This window comes from Lithobates pipiens, unplaced genomic scaffold (assembly GCF_037356315.1).
Source record: "Lithobates pipiens isolate NorthernLeopardFrog02 unplaced genomic scaffold, aLitPip1_a1.2 Scaffold_16, whole genome shotgun sequence".
Classification (NCBI taxonomy): Eukaryota; Metazoa; Chordata; class Amphibia; order Anura; family Ranidae; genus Lithobates; species Lithobates pipiens.
In genome coordinates, this window is record NW_027507748.1 from 328,699,525 (window position 1) to 328,722,625 (window position 23,101).

General features: G+C 41.8%; 1 protein-coding gene across 1 annotated transcript in view; it reads left to right on the top strand.

Annotated features, from left to right (window-relative positions):
• The first annotated feature begins 3,910 nt into the window (after window positions 1–3,910).
• LAPTM5 (lysosomal protein transmembrane 5) overlaps window positions 3,911–23,101 on the top strand; it is an 81,057-nt gene continuing 61,866 nt past the window's right edge. The window contains exon 1 of the mRNA XM_077481755.1: window positions 3,911–4,073. Coding sequence (XP_077337881.1) covers window positions 3,987–4,073 — 87 coding nt within the window. The 5' untranslated portion in view covers window positions 3,911–3,986. The remainder of the gene's footprint in view (window positions 4,074–23,101) is intronic.

Genomic DNA, 23,101 nt, shown 5'->3' on the forward strand with positions numbered 1-23,101 from the left:
TATTAGGAGGGGAAAGGGAGCATTTTTAAGATTAGTTAGGTTTAGCTTGGAATTCTACTTTAACCACTTCAATACCAGGCACTTAAACACCTTCCTGCCCAGACCAATTGTGAGCTTTCGTCGCTGTCGCATTTTGAATGACAATTGCGCGGTCATGCTACACTGTACCCAAATGAAATTTTTATAATTTTTTCCCACAAATAGAGCTTTCTTTTGGTGGTATTTGATCACCTCTGCGGTTTTTATTTTTTGCTAAACAAATAAAAAAATACAGAAAATTTTGAAAAGAAAAATGTTTTTTTTTGTTTCAGTTTCAAAACTTTGCAAATAAGTAAGTTTTCTCCTTCACTGATGGGCACTGATGGGGTTACACTGATGGGCAATGATAAGGTGGCACTGATGGGCACCGATGAGGTGGCACCAATGAAGTGGCACTGATGAGGTGGCATTGATGGACACCGATATGTGGCACTGATAGGCGGCACTGATGGGTGGCACTGATGGGCGACACGGATGGGCACTGATAGGTGGCACAAATTGGCACTGATAGCTGGCACGGATTGGCATGGATGGGCATGGATAGGTGGCACAGGTGGGCATGGGTTAGTCGGCACAGGTGGGCATGGGTAGGCGGCACAGGTGGGCATGGGTAGGCACTGATAGGCGGCACAGATGGGAACTGATAGGCAGCATTGTATTATAATATATTGTACTAATGGATGCCAATCAGTGCCAATCAATAATGCATGCCAATCAGTGATGCCCATTGTGGGCACTGATTGGCATCCATTATGGGCACTGATTGGCATCCATTGTGGCACTGACTGGAATCCCTGGTGGTCTAGGGTGGCATACCTTGTCCTTGGCATCCCTGGTGGTCTGGTGGCGTCCCTGGTGGTCCAGTGTGGGCATCCTCGGGGGGGCTGTGCTGATAATCGATCAGCACAGACCCCCCCTGTCAGAGGAGCAGCCGATCGGCTCTCCTCTACTCGCGTCTGACAGACGCGAGTGAGGAAAAGCCGATCACCGGCTTTTCCTATTTACACTGTGATCAGCCGTGATTGGACACGGCTGATCACGTGGTAAAGAGTCTCCGTCGGAGACTCTTTACCGAGATCGTAGTTGCCGGGTGTCAGACTGACACCCCGCAACAACGATCACCGCGATGCACGCCCCCGGGGGCGCGCAGCGGCTCATAATCCTGATCACGTCATATGACGTCCGGTCAGGATTATGCAACCACTTTGCCACCGTCTATTTGCTATAGGGCGGGCGGCAAGTGGTTAAAAAGCAATGAAGGAACCTGGAAATAATGAACAGGAGCCTAAAGTGCCACCTGTTTTCAAAAAAGGTATATTCTAAATATTAATATGCATATTTCTAATGTAGAAAACGTATATATATATTCCCTTTATTAAGTTACGCAGACACTGCATTTGAAAATCATCTAATCCTTGTCTTGCTTTTTTCACGTTTAAATTGTTTGCTTCCTTGATAAAATATATAACATGCCATATATATATATATACCTTATATTTGATAAATTCAATAAAAACTATTGAAAAAAAAAATCATCTTATCTCTATTAATTGGTCCCCTTCTCATCTAAAATCAGTAATAAAAAAAGTACAAATTCTGGAGTTCATTCTTGTAAGGTTTGGGCTCTTTAGCTTTCCCGGATCCCAAAGGAAGGTTAAGTGATTTCACTAGTCCCTTGACTGTAATTATCTTACACTTTTACTACAAATTTTCTGAATTCTGTAACTAAGTGAGAGCCATAAATTACATGCTGCTGCATCTTAGTAAAAAAAAAAGGATTTTTGAGGTACACAAATTAACATTTGAAGGGCATACAATGGAGCTCTGAAATATGGAATCAAATTAGTATGTCCTTTAAAAGAATTCCAGGAGTGGCACTTTTTACATAGTTACAAAATAGCAAACTGCGCCCACACACACACACACACACAAATATCAGTTTCCATAATAATATCCCACAGCATCAGAGACAGTTGCTCAAACGCAGTCATAGCCTTGAGCATTGGCGACAGTAGCAGCAATAATAACCCCCAGCACCAGTGCCAGTTTCTGCAATAATAACCCCCAGCATCGGTATCAGTTTCTGCAATAATAACCCTCAGCATTGGTGCCAGTTATTGCAATATTAACCCGTAGCATAGATGGCAGTTTCTTTAATAATAACGCCTAGCATAGTTGCCACAACAATAATCCCCAGCATTGGTGTCAGTAGCAGAAATAAAACCCCCATCATAGGTGTCAGTTTCTGTAAGAATAATCCCCTGCTTAGATGACAGTTTCTGTAACAATAACCCCCAGCATTGGTGTCAGTAGCAGTAATTCTAACCCCCAGCATCAGTGCTGGTTTTTGCAATAACAACCCCAAGCAGTGATGCCAGTTTATGTAATAATAACGCCTAGCATAGATGGTATTTTGCATAATAATAGTTCCATACTGGCCAGCATCAGTGTAAGTTTCCGCAGATATTAGCCCCCGGCATCGGTGTCAGTAGCAGCAAAAATGTATCCCTAGCTTAAGTGGTCAATAGCATTATGCTTTCTAACCCCCCCCCCCATTTGTAGCCTCTAAAATTGGAATTCCAGCCTAAACCTTACTAGCCTTAAAAATGCCCCTTTCCCCTCCTAACATATTCTGATCAACATGTAAAAAAAAAAAAGTATATGCTTACCTATTTTTAGGCCACTCTGGTCTGGCTATGTGATCTTCCCTGTATCAGCCAGCAGAGGCTGCAGGGGAGAGAGCACTCTGACAACAGCTGGTATAGCCTGAGTGATGATGTCACTCATAGGCTTCCATGTCCCAGACATTACCATTGCTCCTTCCACTCCCTTGCATACGCTGCTGGCTCAAACAGTCAAACAGGGGAGATCACATGACCGGACTGGAGCGACCTGAAAATAAATTAGTCAGCATAGGTATTAAGTGGGGGAGGTGGCATTTTTAAGGCTAGTAAGGTTTATGCTGGAATTCCACTTTCTGCGATTATGATCAGTGTGGCAGTGCTGTTTCGATTTACCTCCCCAATGGTGGTCATTGGTGGTATCAATTAACCTCTTAGTGCTGCATTAATAGCCACTAATGCAGCTTAAAGAGGTTAATTAACACAGCCACTAATTACTAATGCATCAGTGACCAGTGGCAGTACATTAACCATTTGTGCTGCACATGGCTACCTGACTGTGTTAGATAGTTGTCAGGTTTCTTTCCACTGTTCAATATGCCTTGTCCTATTGGACCAGTGCGAAACAGGCAGACAAAATAAGCAGCACCTGAGCACAATAAGCAGGCCCTATCAATGGATCACTGCTCCCTGGTAGGCAGAGAACGCCTATATTTACCTAATAGCCTCCCTGGTATGCAGGAAGATCCAAAACTATGCTCTTTTTCTCTAGCACCTACCTAAGAGGGTGCTACATAAATAAGCAGTAGCACAGCGTCTCAGTGCAGGCGCCCAGAACTGTAGAGGTGGTGCTTACTACAGCAATTTCCAGCTTTAAGGGCGATCCCATAGGTATCGTGCATACATACTTACATTGGTCCAAGCTTGTAAACATTGCCATAACTGGAGTTCAGCTTTAAATATTATATAATTAATTGGAATTTTGTTCATGTAGAAAACAGAAACTACTAAGCTCCTGAAAGGCAGCTTTTATATACAGCTAAACTATTTCATATATATGAAAGAAATAAAAATCTGATGTTTTAGCGTTCAGTCAGCCTGGAGAAAACATAAGTATATTAGGTCTGAGGAAGGATGAGGTTTAGTGCTTTACATCCCCTTACTGCTTCCATATTTGTCACATGTAGATATAATCTTATCGGTTTTGAGCTGTGCATCTATGTAAAAGAGAATGAAAACAGGAAGGAAACTGGCTAGAGTTTGTACATCAAGCAAGTTTCTTTCTTAGCAACAGTGACTTAACACAAAGACAAATCCAGCACAGACATGGCAGCTAAACAGACTGAGGCATCTAACAAGTCCAGCAGCTCCAAGATCCGAGCTGTGGCACACGTTCTGGCCATATACCATTTGGTGAGTCACAAAATGTATTCGTTTTATGCTTTAAGTCCTAGGAAACAGACTTCTTGGCAATCTTATGTGGATACTCACAAACAATACTAAGATGCACCCAATAGGAATATTTTACAGACAGGAGGCTAGGAAACTCCATGGAAGAATTGATAGAAGTATTATAGATTGCAAATCTTCATTCTTCAAAAGACATTCGAACATAGATTTTCCATCCTCCCAAGTTTTGTACCTGGACGACTTGTAATCTTTGTTGTTTTTTCAAGCAATGGCAATTAGGCAGTAGGTGTGCTTTCACCACATAGTTATGTAAGAGTACAGTTGATATGTTGTCTGGATGCATCATTTGAAATGTCGTTGTCGCTTAAACTTGGACTAAACACTTTTTCAGTAACTAAATAATATAAAAAAGGAAAGTTTTGCATTGTTTATAAAATATTTTGCCTTAGACCTAATGCACATGCACACAGAAAAAAGGCATTTTTCATTTTTTTATGCCTCTTAACCCCCATTGGTTGAAACAGAGCTTATTTACTAAAATCGGAGAGAGCAAAATCTAGTGAAGCTCTGTGTAGAGACCAATCAACTTTCTTTTTTTGTTGGTAAAGTTTAATTGAACATGCTGAAGTTGTCTACCATGCATAGCTTCATCACATTCTGAGTGCATCAGTGTTAGTACCCCCCCCCCCCCCCCCCATGTGTCTATGTACATTGCAGCATTTAGGTTTGTATTTTAGAGGCATACAAGAGAATGCCTTAAACCTGCATTCAGGAAGGAGATTATTGCAACATTAATACTCATATGCACATAAACACACATATATGTGTGTAAGTTAATTCCAGTGTCAGGAATAAAATAATATTCTAGCCAATAGAAGTTTGCATGCATATGCTTCTACATCTATAAACACTCATAAACACTTACATGCCAAAACAAGCCAAACAAATGACAAAACAAGCACATAACATAATCAGTTATTGTGATTGTCTGTTGGTGACAATATGTTGTCTTAAGCCAGCCATGGATGGTTCGAATCTTGGTCCGTTCAGCAGGAACCAACTAAAATTCGAGCCATGGCCTTATTGTCTATGGTTTACTACTGGAGCTGTAGAACTTGGTCAGAAATAGGTGTGGCTGTAACTAATATTCTGATAAAGTCTGAGGGTCAATATCCTGTAATAATATTCAGTTTAATAATTATTATTTTCTTCTCATGTATGTATGTGTATTTGTTCCTTAGGGTACATGCACACTGCCTTAAAAATCGCTGCTTCTCCAGGAGTTTTATGTTTTGTCCAGTAGAAGCAGCTCAATGTTATCCTATGTGTCTATACACATTAGGACGATTACAGACACATTTTGAGATCAACGTTAAGGCTGGATTCACACCTATGCATTTTTAGCACTTTTTGCATTTTGCAGATTTGCACTACAGAACGTGTTCCATAGGAAACCATGATAAATAGACTGTAGTGCAAATCTGCAAAATGCAAAAAGCGCTAAAAATGCATAGGTGTGAATCCCGCCTTAGAGGCAGGAAGAAAAAACCTTCTGGTTTGCGTTTCTGCTTGGAGCTTACTGGCAGAAAAAAAACGCAAAACTCTCCTAAACTTGTCTAAACTTTGTACAAAGAAAAGTTCTATATAAGAGCTTTTTTTCTGCCAAGGGAACTGGCTTTTTTTTTTTAAGCCCAGTGTGCATGGAGCCTATTAGTTACATGCAGACCAAGTTGTCCAGCAAAAGCGACCAATATTGAGACACTGCAGAATACCCTTAAAAGTTTTTTTTTTTTAAGAAGATTTAAACCATGCTAAAAAAGTGTGGAATTAAAATGTGGAACAAAAACAATTAAAGGCATGTAAATGAACACATTATTTCAACTTATTACAACTTACCAGACCACAATTATTACAACTTACCAGACCACAATGATTAACACAATAGCGATCCTTTAAGTTACAGCATAGAATCTGAAAGCCTATGTTATGACAAGTCAGGCAGAAAGGAGGACTGATATTTTCACTGCAATGAAATTTTAAAAAAAGTAGATCAAAGTCTTTTAATGGAAGGTCATCTGGTTTCCTCAGCATGATAGTTACAAAATTGTCATCTTGGACAGTCACCTTGGAAAAAGGATGACAGGTTATGAAACAGATCCTGAAAGATTAATGGGTGTGAATGCATAGTTGTCTAAAAGTGCACATCTACGTTGTGATATCAATACACTGTCACCAACCGGCTATCGCTTCACGCAGATACGGAAAAGTAGATTCTTTGCATGTTTATCTAATAAATAAAAACATAGCTTTTTAAAAAATATATATTTATTGAGAAACATTTTAAACCCACAAAGCTTTACTGTACCCTGGTCACAATCTACTATCAAAGTCTGTTCTAAGTAGAACTTTTTAATGGTTATAATAGGCCTAACTCTTAATTGGTAAAACATGCAGTATTTTGTTTTTCACGCCTTGGGGTTATTTTAAGATAAAAAATACATTTTAGAGTCACGAAAAACAATGCTGCACAGATTACTATACATATGTTTTTTTATCGGTTTCTGATGGCTTTTGACTGTAAAAGTAAAATCGCACAGGTTTGTGTACAGTCTACCTCTCCTAAACAGTTTCAGGTCAGCCATAACTGTGACTTTCAGTGGGGTATCTATTGAGGAGAACAGAAAACAGTTATTTGAAGTGGTTACAGAATAAAGCTTTGTAAGATAATATAATGATTCTCAAGAAGGCTTTTGTTAGTTAAACTCTTATTTCATACAAAAAAATAAAGGTTCCACAAATACTGTATGTGGCAATTATATTTGTCAACCAAACAAAGAACAGAGAAAAAAAAAGATAATTTATCCAACTTAATGATTTGAGTAAAGAATAAAAGATTATAAATAATAAACAAATAAATATACCGTTATCCATACTCAATGTATCATTGCCCTCCATTTCTATATAGCAAGAGTAGCATGCTTTCAGTTTCCTCAATATTTTATAATTATGGTAACCTGTTCTGAGTTCCATAACTGATGTTAAAAAAATACATCTAACACCAATTAATTACATTTGACAAGGCTACGGCTGTAGAAGTAAAGAAAAAAAAATGTAGAACATGCTCAACCTGAAAATACATTGACAAGTTTGTTGCAGTTAATCAAAAGTAGACAGTGGAGGTGCAGATAACTTAGCCAAATGAGAGAAACTGTCATTCTTATATCTACACAACTCTCACAAAACAAAAGTCATCTTAACTGCTCTGATGGAAATTCGTGTTTAGATTAGAGGAGCTGATGCTAGTTGACACTCCAAACAGGGTTCAAGAGTATAAGTTTGATGAAGCCAGTTTATTGGGTATAGTGTATGGAGATCATACCATTATATATTAATTTCATATATTTTTGGGCACCACTTTTCCTGGGTCCCCGTAAAGTGAAAATCTATGCATAGGGCCTAAAACGGTACAAATTCATAGTTTAAGCAGTTAGAGAAGGTAAGGAACATTATTCCTACAGTAAACTTTTAGTATGGTTATCATTATAAATACATAAACACAGATCTATAAATTATTTACAGATATATTTTCAAAACTGCAGTCATTACTCTTACCCTGACTCATTTTTACCGAGGCTGTTATCAGCTCAATAAAATTGTCTCTCTTGAAATTATTAGCAATGACAGTATTAACAATAACAATGGTCTACTCTTATTTTTTACCACTTTCATTAAATAATAATGTCCAAAACCATGGCACAGGGCAGGTAAGCATAACATGTTTGTTATTTTTTAATTCTTTCCTTTAGAATCGCTTTAAATCTAATTGCTGGATGCTTGCATTCTGGAGAGATATGGTGCTCTGGAAGAAATATTCTAACCTAGACCATCAAGGTTTCATAGGACCCGTTAAATAAAAACAACAAAGGTGCGCTTAGCCTAAGAAATATAAGATCAAAAAACAGCTGCAATCAAAAATCCTTGAGAAATAATATATAATAGAAACATAAGAGGTGCCGTTAACTGATTGTCACAAAAACTAAAAAATAGTAAATAGGTGTAATTATTAACACTATAAAGTGATCAAAACCACTTTAGAACAATGAATGAAACAAAAAGTGTAAAGAAAACCACAATAAACCACAACAAGTGGGTCCCCAAAAACTGCTCACAGCATGTGGGTTTAAATGCTAAAGACAGACGTGTCAATTTGGTGAATAATATACATGAAAAATTAAAACAATGTTTCACAATATAATATGTTCACAAAATAAATAGAAAAAAAAAGGTGTAATGAAAAAGATAGATAAAAAATACAAGTCTGTGAATGCAGTTTCCCATATGTGTTTCTAAATGATTGATCGTACTGGGAATCCACTAATCCCGCATTATGGAGATATCACCACTGTGCTGAATATATAAGGTGAACTGCTTACCAGAAAGAATGATCCCACCATGAGATCATATGAGCTTGTATGAATCCTCCCTGTAGGTGAATGGCGGCATGGATAATAAAGCAAAGAATCAGGCTTGAGTAGCTCCTCATGGAAAGACCAAGAGATCGCATGAACCCGTGCGGATCCTCCCTTTAGGCTGATGTACAGCCAGCTTCAAAGCATGGAATCAGGCTTGGATCCAAAAAAAGATGGTCTAGAGCAATGAATCAAAAAATCACTCTCGACTCGACCGCCTGCAGATCGGTCGGCACAGATGGACGCCGTTTTGCTAGCTCCTATCCAACGTGTTTCCTCTTAGGAGACTTCGACTGGAATGGAGCTCCATAGAACCTGCCATTAAATAATTAGGACATATTGGAAATTTTGGAATGACAGGTTCTATGACACCCTGATGGCCTAGCTTAGAATTTTTCTTCCAGAGCACCATATCTCTCCAGATCCCAGACATCTAGTAATTAGAGTTAAAGTGATTCTAAAGGAAAGAATTAAAAAAATAACAAACATATTTTACTAAGGTATATACTGTAATATATATTACAGTATATATTATAATATAATGTATTATAATATATAATGGTTTTGCGCAGAGAAGCCCCACTCCTCTTCTTCTTGGGTCCCTGGCAAGGGGGGATATATATATATATATATATATATATATATATATATATATATATATAATAAAAATAAAATAACAAACATGTTATATTCTCCTGCTCTGTGCAGTGGTTTTGCACAGAGCAGCCATGATCCTCCTCTTCTCATGTCCCTTACCGGCGCTCTTGGCTTTCCTCCTGCCTCCAGTGCAAGCAGCTTTCAATGGAGGCACCCAGGCAGGCTTGTTCCCAAACCACAGCTCTGTGTATCCATTCACACACAGAGCTGTGACTCGGCCCCTCTCTCCTCTTTCTCCTCATTGGCTCACTGGCTGTAATTGACAGCAGCAGGAGCCAATAGCTCCAGCTGCTGTGTAAGTCAATGAAGAGAGAGAGAGACCTGGGAGAGCTGCTGCTCACTGGGATGGATATGGGGCTCAGGAAAATATATAGGGGGAGGGGTTGGATGGGTTCTGCACTGCACTGCAAGGAATGCATGAAGGTAAAAAACCTTGAGTCCTTAAAAAACACTTTAAGTATACTACGCTGCAGTATTTTGGGTGTGGAAAATTAGCAAAAGATTTGTGAAATCAGTGATGGTAAAGTATTTAATAAAAGAAATTGGACCATATAAAACTGCAATAGTGAAAATGTATGTACCAGTCCCAAAGGTTCTAGTCAGCAAAGGGTTAAAGTTGAAGTACTGAATTAGCTGCAGGGGAGGTTGACCTGCCATCTGCACATGCTATCACATAGGGGGGTTGTTAGACCCCATGTGATATTGCTATCAGTTACATGGGAAAAATTGTAACAAAAATAAATACTAATAAAAAATTAAAATTAATAGAAAAAAAAAATCAAAAGCACAGCACCCTCTCACCCCCATACACACCCCAATGTGAATACAGCATAGGACCCACATGTGTATGTGAATATAAAATGTGAAGTATCACCATGAACATCAGAACGAAAACAATAATTCTAGGGCCATAGATCATGGATAACTTCAAACTGATAATCTGTAAAGGCGTTAAAAGCATTGCCTATGAAGAATATTTTTTACCATAGTTTTTTGTATTTCACAGGTGCAAACAATTTTTGAGGCTTGGCATGTTCGATATTTATTTATTCAACACAACACCTTTTTTGTTTGCACTAAAGCAAATTTTAGTGTATTCTTCCTTAACCACTTCATACCCCACCCATAGTAATATGACGTCCTAGGTGGGTATCATATGATGTCCTGTGCTTTCCAGCTGTCTAGGGGGCGTGTGCATGCCGCCAGTGGCGTCCACCTATCCTGTCACTTGGGACCCGGTGCATGTGCCCGGCAGCCGCGATGTCTGCCGGGCACCCGCTATTGCCAGTAACAGAGCCCAGGACATGGATCTGTGTGTGTAAAAACACTGATCCATGTCCTGTCAGGTGAGAGGAGACTGATTGTGTGTTCCCAGTACAGAGGAACACTGATCGATCTCCTCCCCTTGTGAGTCCCCTCCCCCTACAGTTAGAAACACTCCCTAGGTAACACATTTAACCCCTTTATCGCCCCCTAGTGTTAACCTCTACCCTGCCAGTGACATTTATATAGTAATCAGTGCTTTTTTATAGCACTGATCGCTGTATAATTGTCAATCATCCCAAAAATGCATCAAAAGTGTCCGATGTGTCTGCCGCAATGTCACAGACATGATAAAAATCACAGATCACCGTCATTACTAGCAAAACAAAAATAAATAATAAAAATGACATAAATCTATCCCCTATTTTGTAGACGCTATAACTTTTGCGCAAACCAATCAATATACGTTTATTGTGATTTTTTTTTAACCAAAAAATATGTAGAAGAAAATATATTGGCCTAAACTGTGGAAAAATGTGTGTTTTTTTTTTTTAAAAATGGGATATTTATTATAGCAAAAAGTAAAAAATATTGTGTTTTTTTCAAACTTGTCACTGCTCTTTTGTTTATAGCGCAAACAAATAAAAACCACAGAGGTGATCAAATACCACCAAAAGAAAGCTCTATTTGTGGGGAAAAAAATATAAAAATTTTATTTGGGTACAGTGTTGCATGACAGCGCAATTGTCACTCAGAATGCGACAGCACTGAAAACTGAAAATTGGCCTAGGCAGGAGGGGGTGAAAATGTCCTGTATTAAAGTGGTTAAATGTGTCTTTGATTAACAGTTGTGCAAATGTTGCATAACATAAAAAAAGTGAAACTGTCAGCGTTTTATTCTTAAGGTCCTCTGCTTTCAGATAATATAAAATTATTTGGGGGGTTTAAGGTAATTTCCAAACAAAAAAAAAAAGATTTTAACATGTGAGAATAATAAAACATTGCTGAAAAGTGATTAAAGGGAAATTTCACTGTTGCAAAAAACTGTAACATTGTAAGCATGTAGGGAAAGAAAACAAGAGGATAGCCAGTAGCTCACTGGGGTGTATGGGCTGGGAAAGCTCTGTATGATAGCAAACACAGCATCCTTCAGATAGCTGACTCACCTCAATAAGGTGTGATCCTGGTAATCAGCCAAGCATACGAAAGAAAAAGGTGAAAAGAGAGCCTCACTTGCAGTAATTACTAGGGACCATGCAGCTATAAATAAGGGAACTTTATTACACAAAAAAATTTAAACAGCGTTCTCACAGGACCAGTGCCTGGAATCAGCAGGTAATAACCATATTAAACAACTGTTCAAACAACATAAAAAGCCAACAATTAAATACCTCAATAGGAAGTGGGACATTTCTTCCCTGGAGTCACAGCTCCAGTCCGGGGTCATACCTAGGGGTCTGCGAGAAAGGGTAACTCCTGCAGAGCACCTACATACACCCAGGTTTCTGGAAAAATGGAAACTCAAATGCATTGAGCATGGGATCTCAATCTTAAAAAGTATTATTGAGGAAGAAATAATCCAACTAGATGAAATATAGTCAGAGATTGATGAGAGCAGTAAAGTCCTAGAACCCCTCACAGGAGAACCTGAGTTTGAAAAATGTAATGACCTCCTTAAAAGGGTGGTAGAAAAAGTTCAAAAACATTTTAGAAGTACCAAACAACAGAAGTTCAGACACAATCTAGACGATTGGGAAAAGGGCAATGTTTTTGATCTAACAGTACCTAGAGGACGGAGCAGATCCAAATGTAATAGGAATAGATCTAATGCCCAATCAAGAACCAGACAATATTCCTCTGATAGTGATAACGAAGAGTCAAATCTGTCACTTTTTTTAGAAGCAGAGACCAAGTGTAAGGTACCTTTTCCAGGCCAGGCTTGAGAGGCTCCCCTTGTGGCTAAGCACAGTATACCACTGAAGGTGGTACAGGAGGCGTAGCGCTCAAAGAAGCACGGGTTGCCGGCAGGTTGAGAAGGCTTGAGCTGATGATCACTTGGAGACTTTGCTTGAGAAGATGACAAGGAGCAATCCAGACACTAGTAAGAGCCTGGCTAAGGGTAGAACACAGGAGAGCAGATGGGAAGCTGTGATGAGGCCAGCTGAGGGTCAATCAAAGGTAAGTGATAAGCCAAGTCGGGCCCCAGCATATGCATGCCTACACCTGGGCCTATAAGAGACTGAGATGCTGTATGACTCACAGATGTACCTCAGCCATGTGTCCGCCTGGCTGAGGTACATCAAAGATGTCCTGATGCTGTGGAGAGGGGATGGGGAACAGCTTGACAAATTCATCCACATGGAAAAGATAGGAATATAAAACTAACGTACACAGTGGATCAGGACACTATCCCTTTCTTAGATCTATAAATATTCATAATAGGAGGAAAAATCATTACCTGTACATACGGGAAACCTACTACTACCTACTGCAGCAAATAATTTGCTGTAGGATCAGGACTTTAAGGTGGAGGCGACTGATATGTTTCTGAGATTCAAGGACCAGGGTTACCCCCATCGAGCCCTCAAAAAAACGCATAAAAAAGCCTGGCTGTGAGATAGAAGGACCCTTCTTCAATTAAGGATAATCTCAGCCTATGGGTCAGTAATGTTCTCACCAAACATTGGAACATTCTGACTAAAGCTCTAGTGCTTCCAGAGATTGTTGGCCCATGTCCACAACTGGTGCCTTGTACATCTCGCAATCTCCTGGATACCTTGGTTCACTCAGAGTACAAGAGAGAAACAACCGGTAACTGACTAACAGATTTACCCCCCTTAAGGGAATGTATGCATGTGGCCACTGCCAAATGTGTAGACATGTCAATAGGTCTGCTGTGTTCACCAACGCTGGCCACACTGTAGATACCAGATTAAAAATGTCATTAACTATGCCACTTCAAGGGTAGCCTACATGTGCCCTTGTCATATTACATTGGTAAAACTAAGCGCCAACTTATGGTACGTATTGGTGAGCACATCAGGAGCATCACTAGTGCCAACAAGGAGGAGAAAAAGGAGAAGAAAAAGGACCTGTCTCCAGTGGCTGCACACTTGATTCCATGGTGGTAAATACCAAAATGAAGGGTATATATACCCTCAACTTGCCACCACGGAGGGGTGACTACACTACTATTCTCCTACAGAAGGAGATGTGGATCTATCGCCTCAATGCACTCGTTCCCACTGGCTTAAACACAGAATGCAGTGTTGGGGCATTTCTAGATCACTAAGGCCACGTTACACACGGGCGGATTGTCTGCCCAACTTAGTCCGCTGAACCGTGTTTCAGCGGACAATCCGCTCGTGTGTGGGCTTCAGGGAACTTTTTCAGCGGACAGTCTGACGGACTTAGTCTTTCGGAATTTCCGTAATTTTGTCCGTCCAAACTTGGTTTCAGCGGACAGTCCGCTCGTGTGTAGGCAAGTTGGACGGACTAAGTATGGCGCAGGCTCAGAAAGGATTTACACGGCCGAAGGTTGCATTGCAGTGTATTGGAAGTCGTTTTTCTAGTCCCGTCGTACGTGCTGTACACGTCATCGTGCAAGTTTTCAGCGGACTGTCTGTTCATCGTGTGTGGTCAAGTCCGTTCATTCAAAAGTTGAACGGACTGTCTGTCGGATTGTCTGACGAGCTTAGTTGGGCAGACAATCCGCCCGTGTGTACGCGGCCTTAGACTCCATATTTGGCTGAAAATCTGAAAACCCGATCTAATAAATGTATAGAATTATGAATACTCTCCCTCTAGCAGGCATATCGCCTATTTGCCTTCTTTTTGTTTTCGCTTTTGTTTCTAATTGATTTTCATTTAATTTTAATTCTTTTTTTTCCTTTAGTTAATTTTCTCATTTTCTTGTTCCTCTCATTTGGCCTCCCCACCTCCTCTCCCTCCCTAATAAGGATTCAATTTAATGTCTTGGCTTGCCATTTAAGAAAAATGCTTCCCTGCTTCTCTCCTGCTACCAGTTTGCCCCCTTTTCATTTTCATTTTTACTCTAAGCTTCCCCAATATTGGGTTAAACTTGATTGATGAAAGCCAGCTACAGATAAATTGTACAGTATGTGGTGTTGATGGTTAAGGTGATCTCTAGTTGCGAAAGCAAATAACCGCACTCCCTTCCATGCTTTTTGGAGAGTATAAATAAAAGCGCACCACTAACCCCCCCATCTCAGAAGAAGCTCAAGCTGATTTGGCAAAACTAGTCGCTTTTCACGACACCACGTGAATGATGCACTGGCGTCACCATCGATGTCGGCTTGCTAGCCTGCACATGCTCATAGGAATCGGGGAGTAACACGGCATTCATTTTAACTAAGGGATGCTGAGACCGCTACGGGACTGGATTGCATCAAACTGCACCCACCGCTGATCTAGTGCGTGACCGGAAACACGGCCACATCCCTGATCAAAATCCAATGTATTTGCAGGCAGGAAGGCCAGTATCCACGGAAGTCCACACTGCTTCCAGGCTGGTGAGCGGATCTGTTGGTTCATGCACTATACTCCTATGCTGTGTCTTTTTGTACTGCAGTGAACACTGGTCACCTTACTGCATCACTACTTCCCAGCTTCACCCGCCTGTGAAAAGCTTTGGACTTGGGATACATACTTGCACTACATCCGGCATGTTAGTACCCGGAGTTGCTATCTATGGTGGTCATAGGAAAAACTTGCTCCCCCCCCTCCCTTTTTGCTAAATCATCACTTACCCTGCGGGAATATTCCTTATCTATGGTATTTCAACAGTGACTTCACCATAGTGTCAGTTGCTTTATTACTCCAGGGATGTTATATTAATCTATGTATGTGTGTGAATTTTTGATGCAGCTGCATCTTGATTAGACAATGTTGTCTATTTTAAATAATTTTTTACTGAGGTGTTGGTGATGGGATTTTTATCGGGTGTTTTTTGTATTACGAATTGATATTTTTGTGCAATAAAGTTCCCTTATCTATAAACTGCATGGTCCGTAGTAATTACTGCAGGTGAGGCTCTCTTTTCTCCTTTTTCTTTTGTAACATTGTAGGTATCCCCTGCAATAGGATTTTCATTTTAGGTGAGATACTCCCTACTTCTAAAGGGATTCAATCACTAAAGGTGCACCAGGGGATTATAAGGAGTGCAGACCCTCCCATTCAGGAATCAGTCTTATAAGAACATAGAGGAGCAAATAGCATTTTCTTGAGAACAGAAAAAATAATGTTTTTTTTTTTTTTTTTAATCGCAACAAAAATGGAATTTCCTTTAAAAGTGTGTCTGGGCAAAAAAATATAAATAAATTCATACATCTTTGCCCTTTAAAATGCTCCAATTACCGAAAATATCTAATGATCATGCCAGAAATCCAGTGGGTTTATAGCTTTTAGTTTAGGCTGGGAACATTGCCTCTGCTGCACTGAAATCCCAATTAACATTGCCACCTCTCCTGCTGGAACACTGAAAATCTCCCACTTTCCTCATCTCCATAACATGAGGGGGGGTATTCTGTAGCCATCCATAGAGGGAAGCAGGGCTGACAACGCTGCTTGGGATTTCAGTGTAGCACAGCTCAAACAGGAAATTAGATGCTCACTGGTTATCTGGCAGATCATCAGATATTTTTTTGTTCTTACAGAAATTTTAATGAGACAGAACATGGGGAAAAGTGCATGTATCACAGATGTTTTACATGTTTTTTTCTTTTAATCTGCCAGACACACACTTTAAAGTCTGAATAGAACAGGTATTACCATATTCTTGTTATTATTAAGGTAGTGCTCCTAGCAAAACTTTTTTACTTGAAATAAGTAAGGATTGTTATATGCCACTGATATTCTTTAAGCGAGGTGTCTTTTTTTGTATCCCCTCACGTTCTACCTTGATTAAGGCACAAAAGTGGCACAGATGGCAGACAGAGGTCCTAACCCTTGTAGTGGCAATGCCCCCCTTATAAGGAGTAGTAGTGCACAGACAAAAAAAAAAAGATAGGTACATTAGAAATAAGGAATATATAAATTTAAAAACTTTTAACCAGTTTTCACCCGCACTATAACTGAAAGGCTGCTACAGCACAGGCCTTCAGTTTTGGAAGGATGTCCATGGATATTCTCCCATGAGCATTAAAAACTAAAAACAAAAATCCAGGCGCACAGACCAGAGGCCAAGTGAAAAGTCAAAAAGAAAAATGAAATGTAGCTGTGGCCGCTGCTGTCCAAAACTCATAGACAAATGAGGACAGAAGATACAATCAAAGGGGTGATCAGCAGACATAAATAGGACCCTTAGAGGCAAAGTAAAAACTCTTTATTATTGTTTAAAAAATAATAAAATGTTCACCAAGGCATACAGCAGTCAATTGATGATCATGCAGAGACTTGGATTAATAAAACGAACAGTACCTGGAGGCTGGAGCAGCATGGATGACACAGGGGCTTAGGGAAACCCAGCACAAAGCCGCTGGACAAAGAACACAGGAGCACCACTGTTGGAGGGCCCATCCAGGATGGTAAGGCCAGGGGTCCAATGAAGGGGGAACCAAACTGCAAGCACAGGAATTGTTGGAGCCAGTATACAGTGGCTGCTCGCACTGTGTACTAAGCCCAGAAGTGATGTCACAGCCTGGCGGAAGTCAGCCGCTGCTTGGTGAACATTTTATTATTTGTTTAACAATCATAAAAAGTTTTTACTTTGCCTCTAAGGGTGCTATTTATGTCTGCTGATCAGCGCTGTTCACCCCTTTGATGATATCCCATGAGCGTGCTGCCTGCAAAACCCCAGAGGGAACACATGGGGTGTGCTCTGTGACTGCTGTCATGGACACAGCTAAGTACAGATTGGTGTAAAAGGAAGGACCAATCACAGTGGTGGTACTTTACCATGTGATCAGCTGTGTCCAATCACAACTAGTCACATGTAAACAGGCTTTGCTGGTTATCGGCTCCCATCCTTCACACACTGTCTCTATATCAGGGAAGGAGAGCTGATAACCAGCAAGTCTGACAGGGCACAGTGAGTACATTGTTTACACTGATAATCAGGGCACTGATGATCAGTGCCCTGATGATCAGTGCAGCCCCATCAGAGCTTAGTAGTGTCCATCAGTGCAGCTTATTAGTGCCCATCAGTGCCACCTTTCACTTCCCATCAGTGCCACCTCATCAGTGCAACCTCAGCAGTGCCTCTTCACTAGTGCCCATCAGTACAGCTTATTAGCGCCACCCATCAGTGCCCATCAGTGCCGCCTCATCAGTACAGCCTCGTCAGTGCCTCCTCATTAGTGCCCATCAGTGCAGCTTATCAGTGCCCATCAGTGCCGTATAATTTGGGCCCATCAGAGCAACCTCATCAGTGCAGAATTCCATTAAATATGAACAGGATAAAAATTAAAAGTTCAATAAAATATAAAATAACAAAGCCAGCTTTTTATGTGATATTCCCATTCAATGCAGGGATTTTTACTGTAGTTGTTTATTTCTGCTGTTAAATGTACCCAGTCATCCTTCAATCCAATTCCTCTGAGCCCAGGTTATCCTGGAATGCTCCAGCCTGTTACTGGACAGCGAAAGGAGAAGCAGCACAGTTTGCTTCTTGTCAGCACATGATCTGGTTCCTTGTACTAATTCTTCTTCGTATGCTCCAGCTTTGCAATACAGGGACTGCAAGAGGCTGATACCAGACCAAATTCTCATACTTACACTACTTGTATCTAAACAGATACAATTTATTAAATAGTAACTCCGCTTCTGTTGATAAAAAAAAATTACCTTCTAGTCTAGGTGATCAATATTTGCAATTGCAAAGATTTTAATAAACTGTTACAGATTCCTGCCTGTTTCAACTCTGAAGAAAAAGCTGTTTATCGTATATTGTGTATTTGTGTGTATATTGATTCTGAATGGGAGTGACTTTTTCATTATCATTCAGCTGGTACACTCTTTGTGTTCTGATGAGAAGAGTTGCAGTGTCTGAAAGAAAAACCTTCAACTATATATATATATATATATATATATATATATATATATATATATATATATATATATACATACAAAGAGAGAGAGGGAGAGAGAGTGAGAGTTTGTTTTTTCCACCAGAGTAGAGCTACTCTTTAATAATTATAGAGTTGCATTAATTTGTGTCTTTTATACCTGCCTAGGGTTCAGCTTTAAGAAATTGGTGTAGGTGAAAAACCTGCTCTACCGTACCTATACCAGGCTCAGTCTCACTTCAGCCAGTAGATGTAAATGTTAATTTTATGGTTACACAGAGAAGCAGTTCTAAGGGTTGTTTGGATAATACACTCATATTTAACTCTCCTGGGAAATAGTTGATCCCATATCACCAGATTAATGACAAAAGGGAGTGGGGTAGACTGATGCATGAAGAACTAAAGTTGTTTCATTATCTTCTTCATGCGTTATGCATCATCACAGCTATTTGTACTGTCTGAATACTTAAGCCCAAAAAAAGAACAGTATGCATAAAACTAAAACCTATAACAACCAATTAGCAAGTACCTTTCATTATGATTGTTATACTCTTATAAATGGTCAAATCTGGCTACTAAGGGCAAAGTCTGGCACATTTCGGTCTCTCTGAACATCAGGATAGAAGAAAACAAACTAAACATCCCTGTTAATAGTGTTAAAACAATGTTCAAAACTGTTATTAATAATTTCATATGAGATTCATACTGCTTATAGTGTATGTGTGGATACTGAAATTAAACTGTCCATTGCGTAAAAAAACCTTGGAGGAAATCTAAACCACTAATTATCACCTTTGGGTGCTCCCTGCTAATTCCCGCTGGCTTTACCATGTTATGTGGTTTTTATAATTTGCTAGCTTAGTACGATAGTCTGTGTGTGCACTTGAGAGCTGAAGCACCTGGCCATTATAAATGACAACATTATGTGATTTTAATGGGGTTTTGGGTGGAGGTGATGTTTCCAGTGTTTTGTATTTTCATATAATCAATAAACTGCTTTACTTTGTAAGGCTATACTGCTTGGCCCCTTTGTTGTAACTGCTTAGGCAAGAGACTTTCTTGTCCCAACCAGGAAACCTAAACTGCCATTGCTCAGCTCCCTTTCAAAACTCTAGTTGTTGGTCAATATTGTACTATCTAAGTTACTCATGAGGAACATATACGAACATCAAGACTCTTGACTTTACTTGCTGCATATTTACTTCAATTCTGTGATTTAAAAAGTATTATGGCTATAAACAGTCATACAGCTAGCATTTTCAGAATGTCAGTGGCAACAATAGTGAGCTGATTTCCTTAAGTATATCTTTTTTAAATTGGGTCTAAGGCTAGGTTCACACTATTGCGATGCGGGAACGCCGCGAATCCGCGGCGTTTTCCCGCATCGCTCACCTCCCGCCGGCAGTTCACACTGCCCTATGCGGACGGCTGGGGGTGTCAATGTTATGTTAATGACACCCCCAGATCCGTCGGCATATCGCAGTGCGATCTGCCGACTCGCACAGGAATCGGATCGCATGGTGTGAACCCCCATGCGATCCGATTCCGTTGCGGACCCAAAAAAGGGTCCTGTGCGAGTTTGCTGCGGGACAGCTGCGAGTTCAGCCATACTATCTGTATGGCTGAACTCGCAGTGCTACGGAGATCGGATGTGATTTGCTGTGCGAATCACATCCGGTTCTCCCCCCGCAGCGGTGTGAACCCAGCCTAAGGCTAGGTTCACACTATTGCGATGCGGGAACGCCGCGAATCCGCGGCGTTTTCCCGCATCGCTCACCTCCCGCCGGCAGTTCACACTGCCCTATGCGGACGGCTGGGGGTGTCAATGTTATGTTAATGACACCCCCAGATCCGTCGGCATATCGCAGTGCGATCTGCCGACTCGCACAGGAATCGGATCGCATGGTGTGAACCCCCATGCGATCCGATTCCGTTGCGGACCCAAAAAAGGGTCCTGTGCGAGTTTGCTGCGGGACCGCTGCGAGTTCAGCCATACTATCTGTATGGCTGAACTCGCAGTGCTACGGAGATCGGATGTGATTTGCTGTGCGAATCACATCCGGTTCTCCCCCCGCAGCGGTGTGAACCCAGCCTAAAGGCTAACATTTTTTAGTTTTGGATAGAGTGCCATGGTTTTAGAGACCATGTCAGGTTTTTATTTCACCCCAAAAAATAAAAATAAAATAAAGTTTTGGCTTCACATCAACTTTAAGTTTAGACTAACACTGAAACTTGAAGCAGAAGCAGACCATCCTTCATTGCCCATTGATCCTCATCTACTTAACTTGCTCTTCAATAGGGATGAGATTTGGGTTCATCTCTACAGAAGATCCAGCCCAAACACAGATCTTTAGGCTGGGTTCACACCAGTGCAAATTTTTCCGCATCCAATTCGCAATAGCAGGAGATTGTGACCGACTTTCTATAGAGCCAGTCACACATCTCCACTGCGGCTCCGGTGCAAATTTGTGTGTCTTTTGGTCCATTTCAGGTCCAATTTCATCCAAAAATTCGGGGTGAAATCGGACCTGAAACGGTGAACGGGGATGCATCGGACTCCTGCTGTGAGCCGCATGCGGAAAATAGTATGAACCCAGCCTCAGCTATTTTCTTACAATGTTTTTTCACTGTTGCAACAAAAACGAAAATAAAGCATTTGTTTATGTCGGATCTTTCGGTTTTCGCATGCTGCACGTTCGTTATCGCTTGTTAAAATGATAACGAAAATACCCGAAATTTGAAAGAAAATGTATTCAGACGAAAACGAATGCACATGTCTAGTTTTTATTGAGGTTTCCTATCCATTGCAAGGCGGGGTGGGAACAGCATATTGGCCCTATCTCTGAGGAGGTTTGGGGAGAGATCCTTCGCTCCCTATCCCTTGCCTCTCTTTCTCCATCACAAAGATTGACCTAGATCTTTATTCTCCACAGGGTATCCAGAACCAGGCCCGGACTGGCCATAGGGCAGACCGGCATTTGCCCAGTGGGCCGGGGCCGCTCGCTCCGTGGAATATTGATGATCAGGCGGGAGGTAAGCGGCGACCGCAGCCTGATCATGGGTAGCACAGGCCACGGCCGCCGCTTGCCTACCGCCATGCGACCATGCCTGTGCCATGCGGAACTGGCGGCTGCATGGGCTGAGCTGTGTGTCTCTCTCACACACAACTCAGCCTCAGAGCCATGCTGACAGTTCCGCTCTCCTCCTCCAGCCATGAGCGTCTGCATGGTGGGGAGAGCTGCAGGCTGCTGTCACGATATTCCCCCCTCGCTCCCCCTCCCATTTTCATGTCGGCAGCAGGGGAAGAGAAAGCTTTCCTGTCTGTTCGTTTTCCCTCCCCATTGGCCAAAACAGAGGGCCAATCAGAAGCAACTAGAGGGGCATCATGGGAAATGTAGTCCCAGAGATAGGTGGCACCATTGGTCTCAGCAGGGAGCAGACTACAGTCCCCAGCATGCACTCTGCTGGGGTGAAAGAGAAAACCCAGAAACAAGCTGAGGAGTGCTTGTAGCAGCTACTACAGGAGTCATGGAAAACGAAAGAGAGGACTGTGCTGGGGGAACTAATAGCCCAGCACCGCCAGAGAGAGAGCCACTCTGTACCCCACCACCAGAGAGAGAGCTACGCTGTACCCGCACCACCAGAGAGAGAGACACTCTGTACCCGCACCACCAGAGAGAGAGCTACGCTGTACCCGCACCCCCAGAGAGAGAGCCACGCTGTACCCACACCACCAGAGAGAGAACCCGCACCACCAAAGAGAGACCAACGCTGTACCCACACCACCAGAGAGAGAGCCACACTGTACCCACACCACTAGAGAGAGCCACGCTGTATCCACACCACTAGAGAGAGCCACACTGTGCTCGCACCACTAGAGAGAGACACGCTGTACCCGCACCACTAGAGAGAGCCACGCTGTACCCGCACCACTAGAGAGAGCCACGCTGTACCAGCATCACTAGAGAGAGCCACGCTGTACTTGCACCACTAGAGAGAGCCATGCTGCACTGCACCACCAGAGAGAGCCACGCTGTACCCGCACCACTAGAGAGAGCCATGCTGTACCCGCACCAACAGAGAGAGAGCCACGCTGTACCCGCACCACCAGAGAGAGCCACACTGTACCCGCACCACCAGAGGGAGCCACACTGTACCCACACCACCAGAGGGAGCCACCCTGTACCCGTGCCACCAGAGGGAACCACGCTGTACCACACCACCAGAGAGAGAGACACGCTGTACCTGCACAACCAGAGAGAAAGCCACGCTCTAGCGCACTGCCAGAAGGAGAGCAGGTCAGTGTCACTGGGCAGTGGGCACAATAGGAGACAGACAGTACTGGCATTGTATGGCCACAATAGGACTGGGACACTGTAATATTAAGGGGACTGCCCTGTAAAGGGGCACTGTAATCATTGCAATGCCCCTTTTTAATGCAGTTCCCTTTATATCACAGTGTCCCTGCACTTTACAGTGTGGAGGATCGATACCAGCCACCCCTGCTAATATCTATCGACTTGTTGCGGGTAAGGGAGCCCAGCAGTGTAGCATTATGGCTTCACGCCGGGTCCCTAATGCACATGCACGAGGCTCCGCAATGTATTTTGTATGTTGT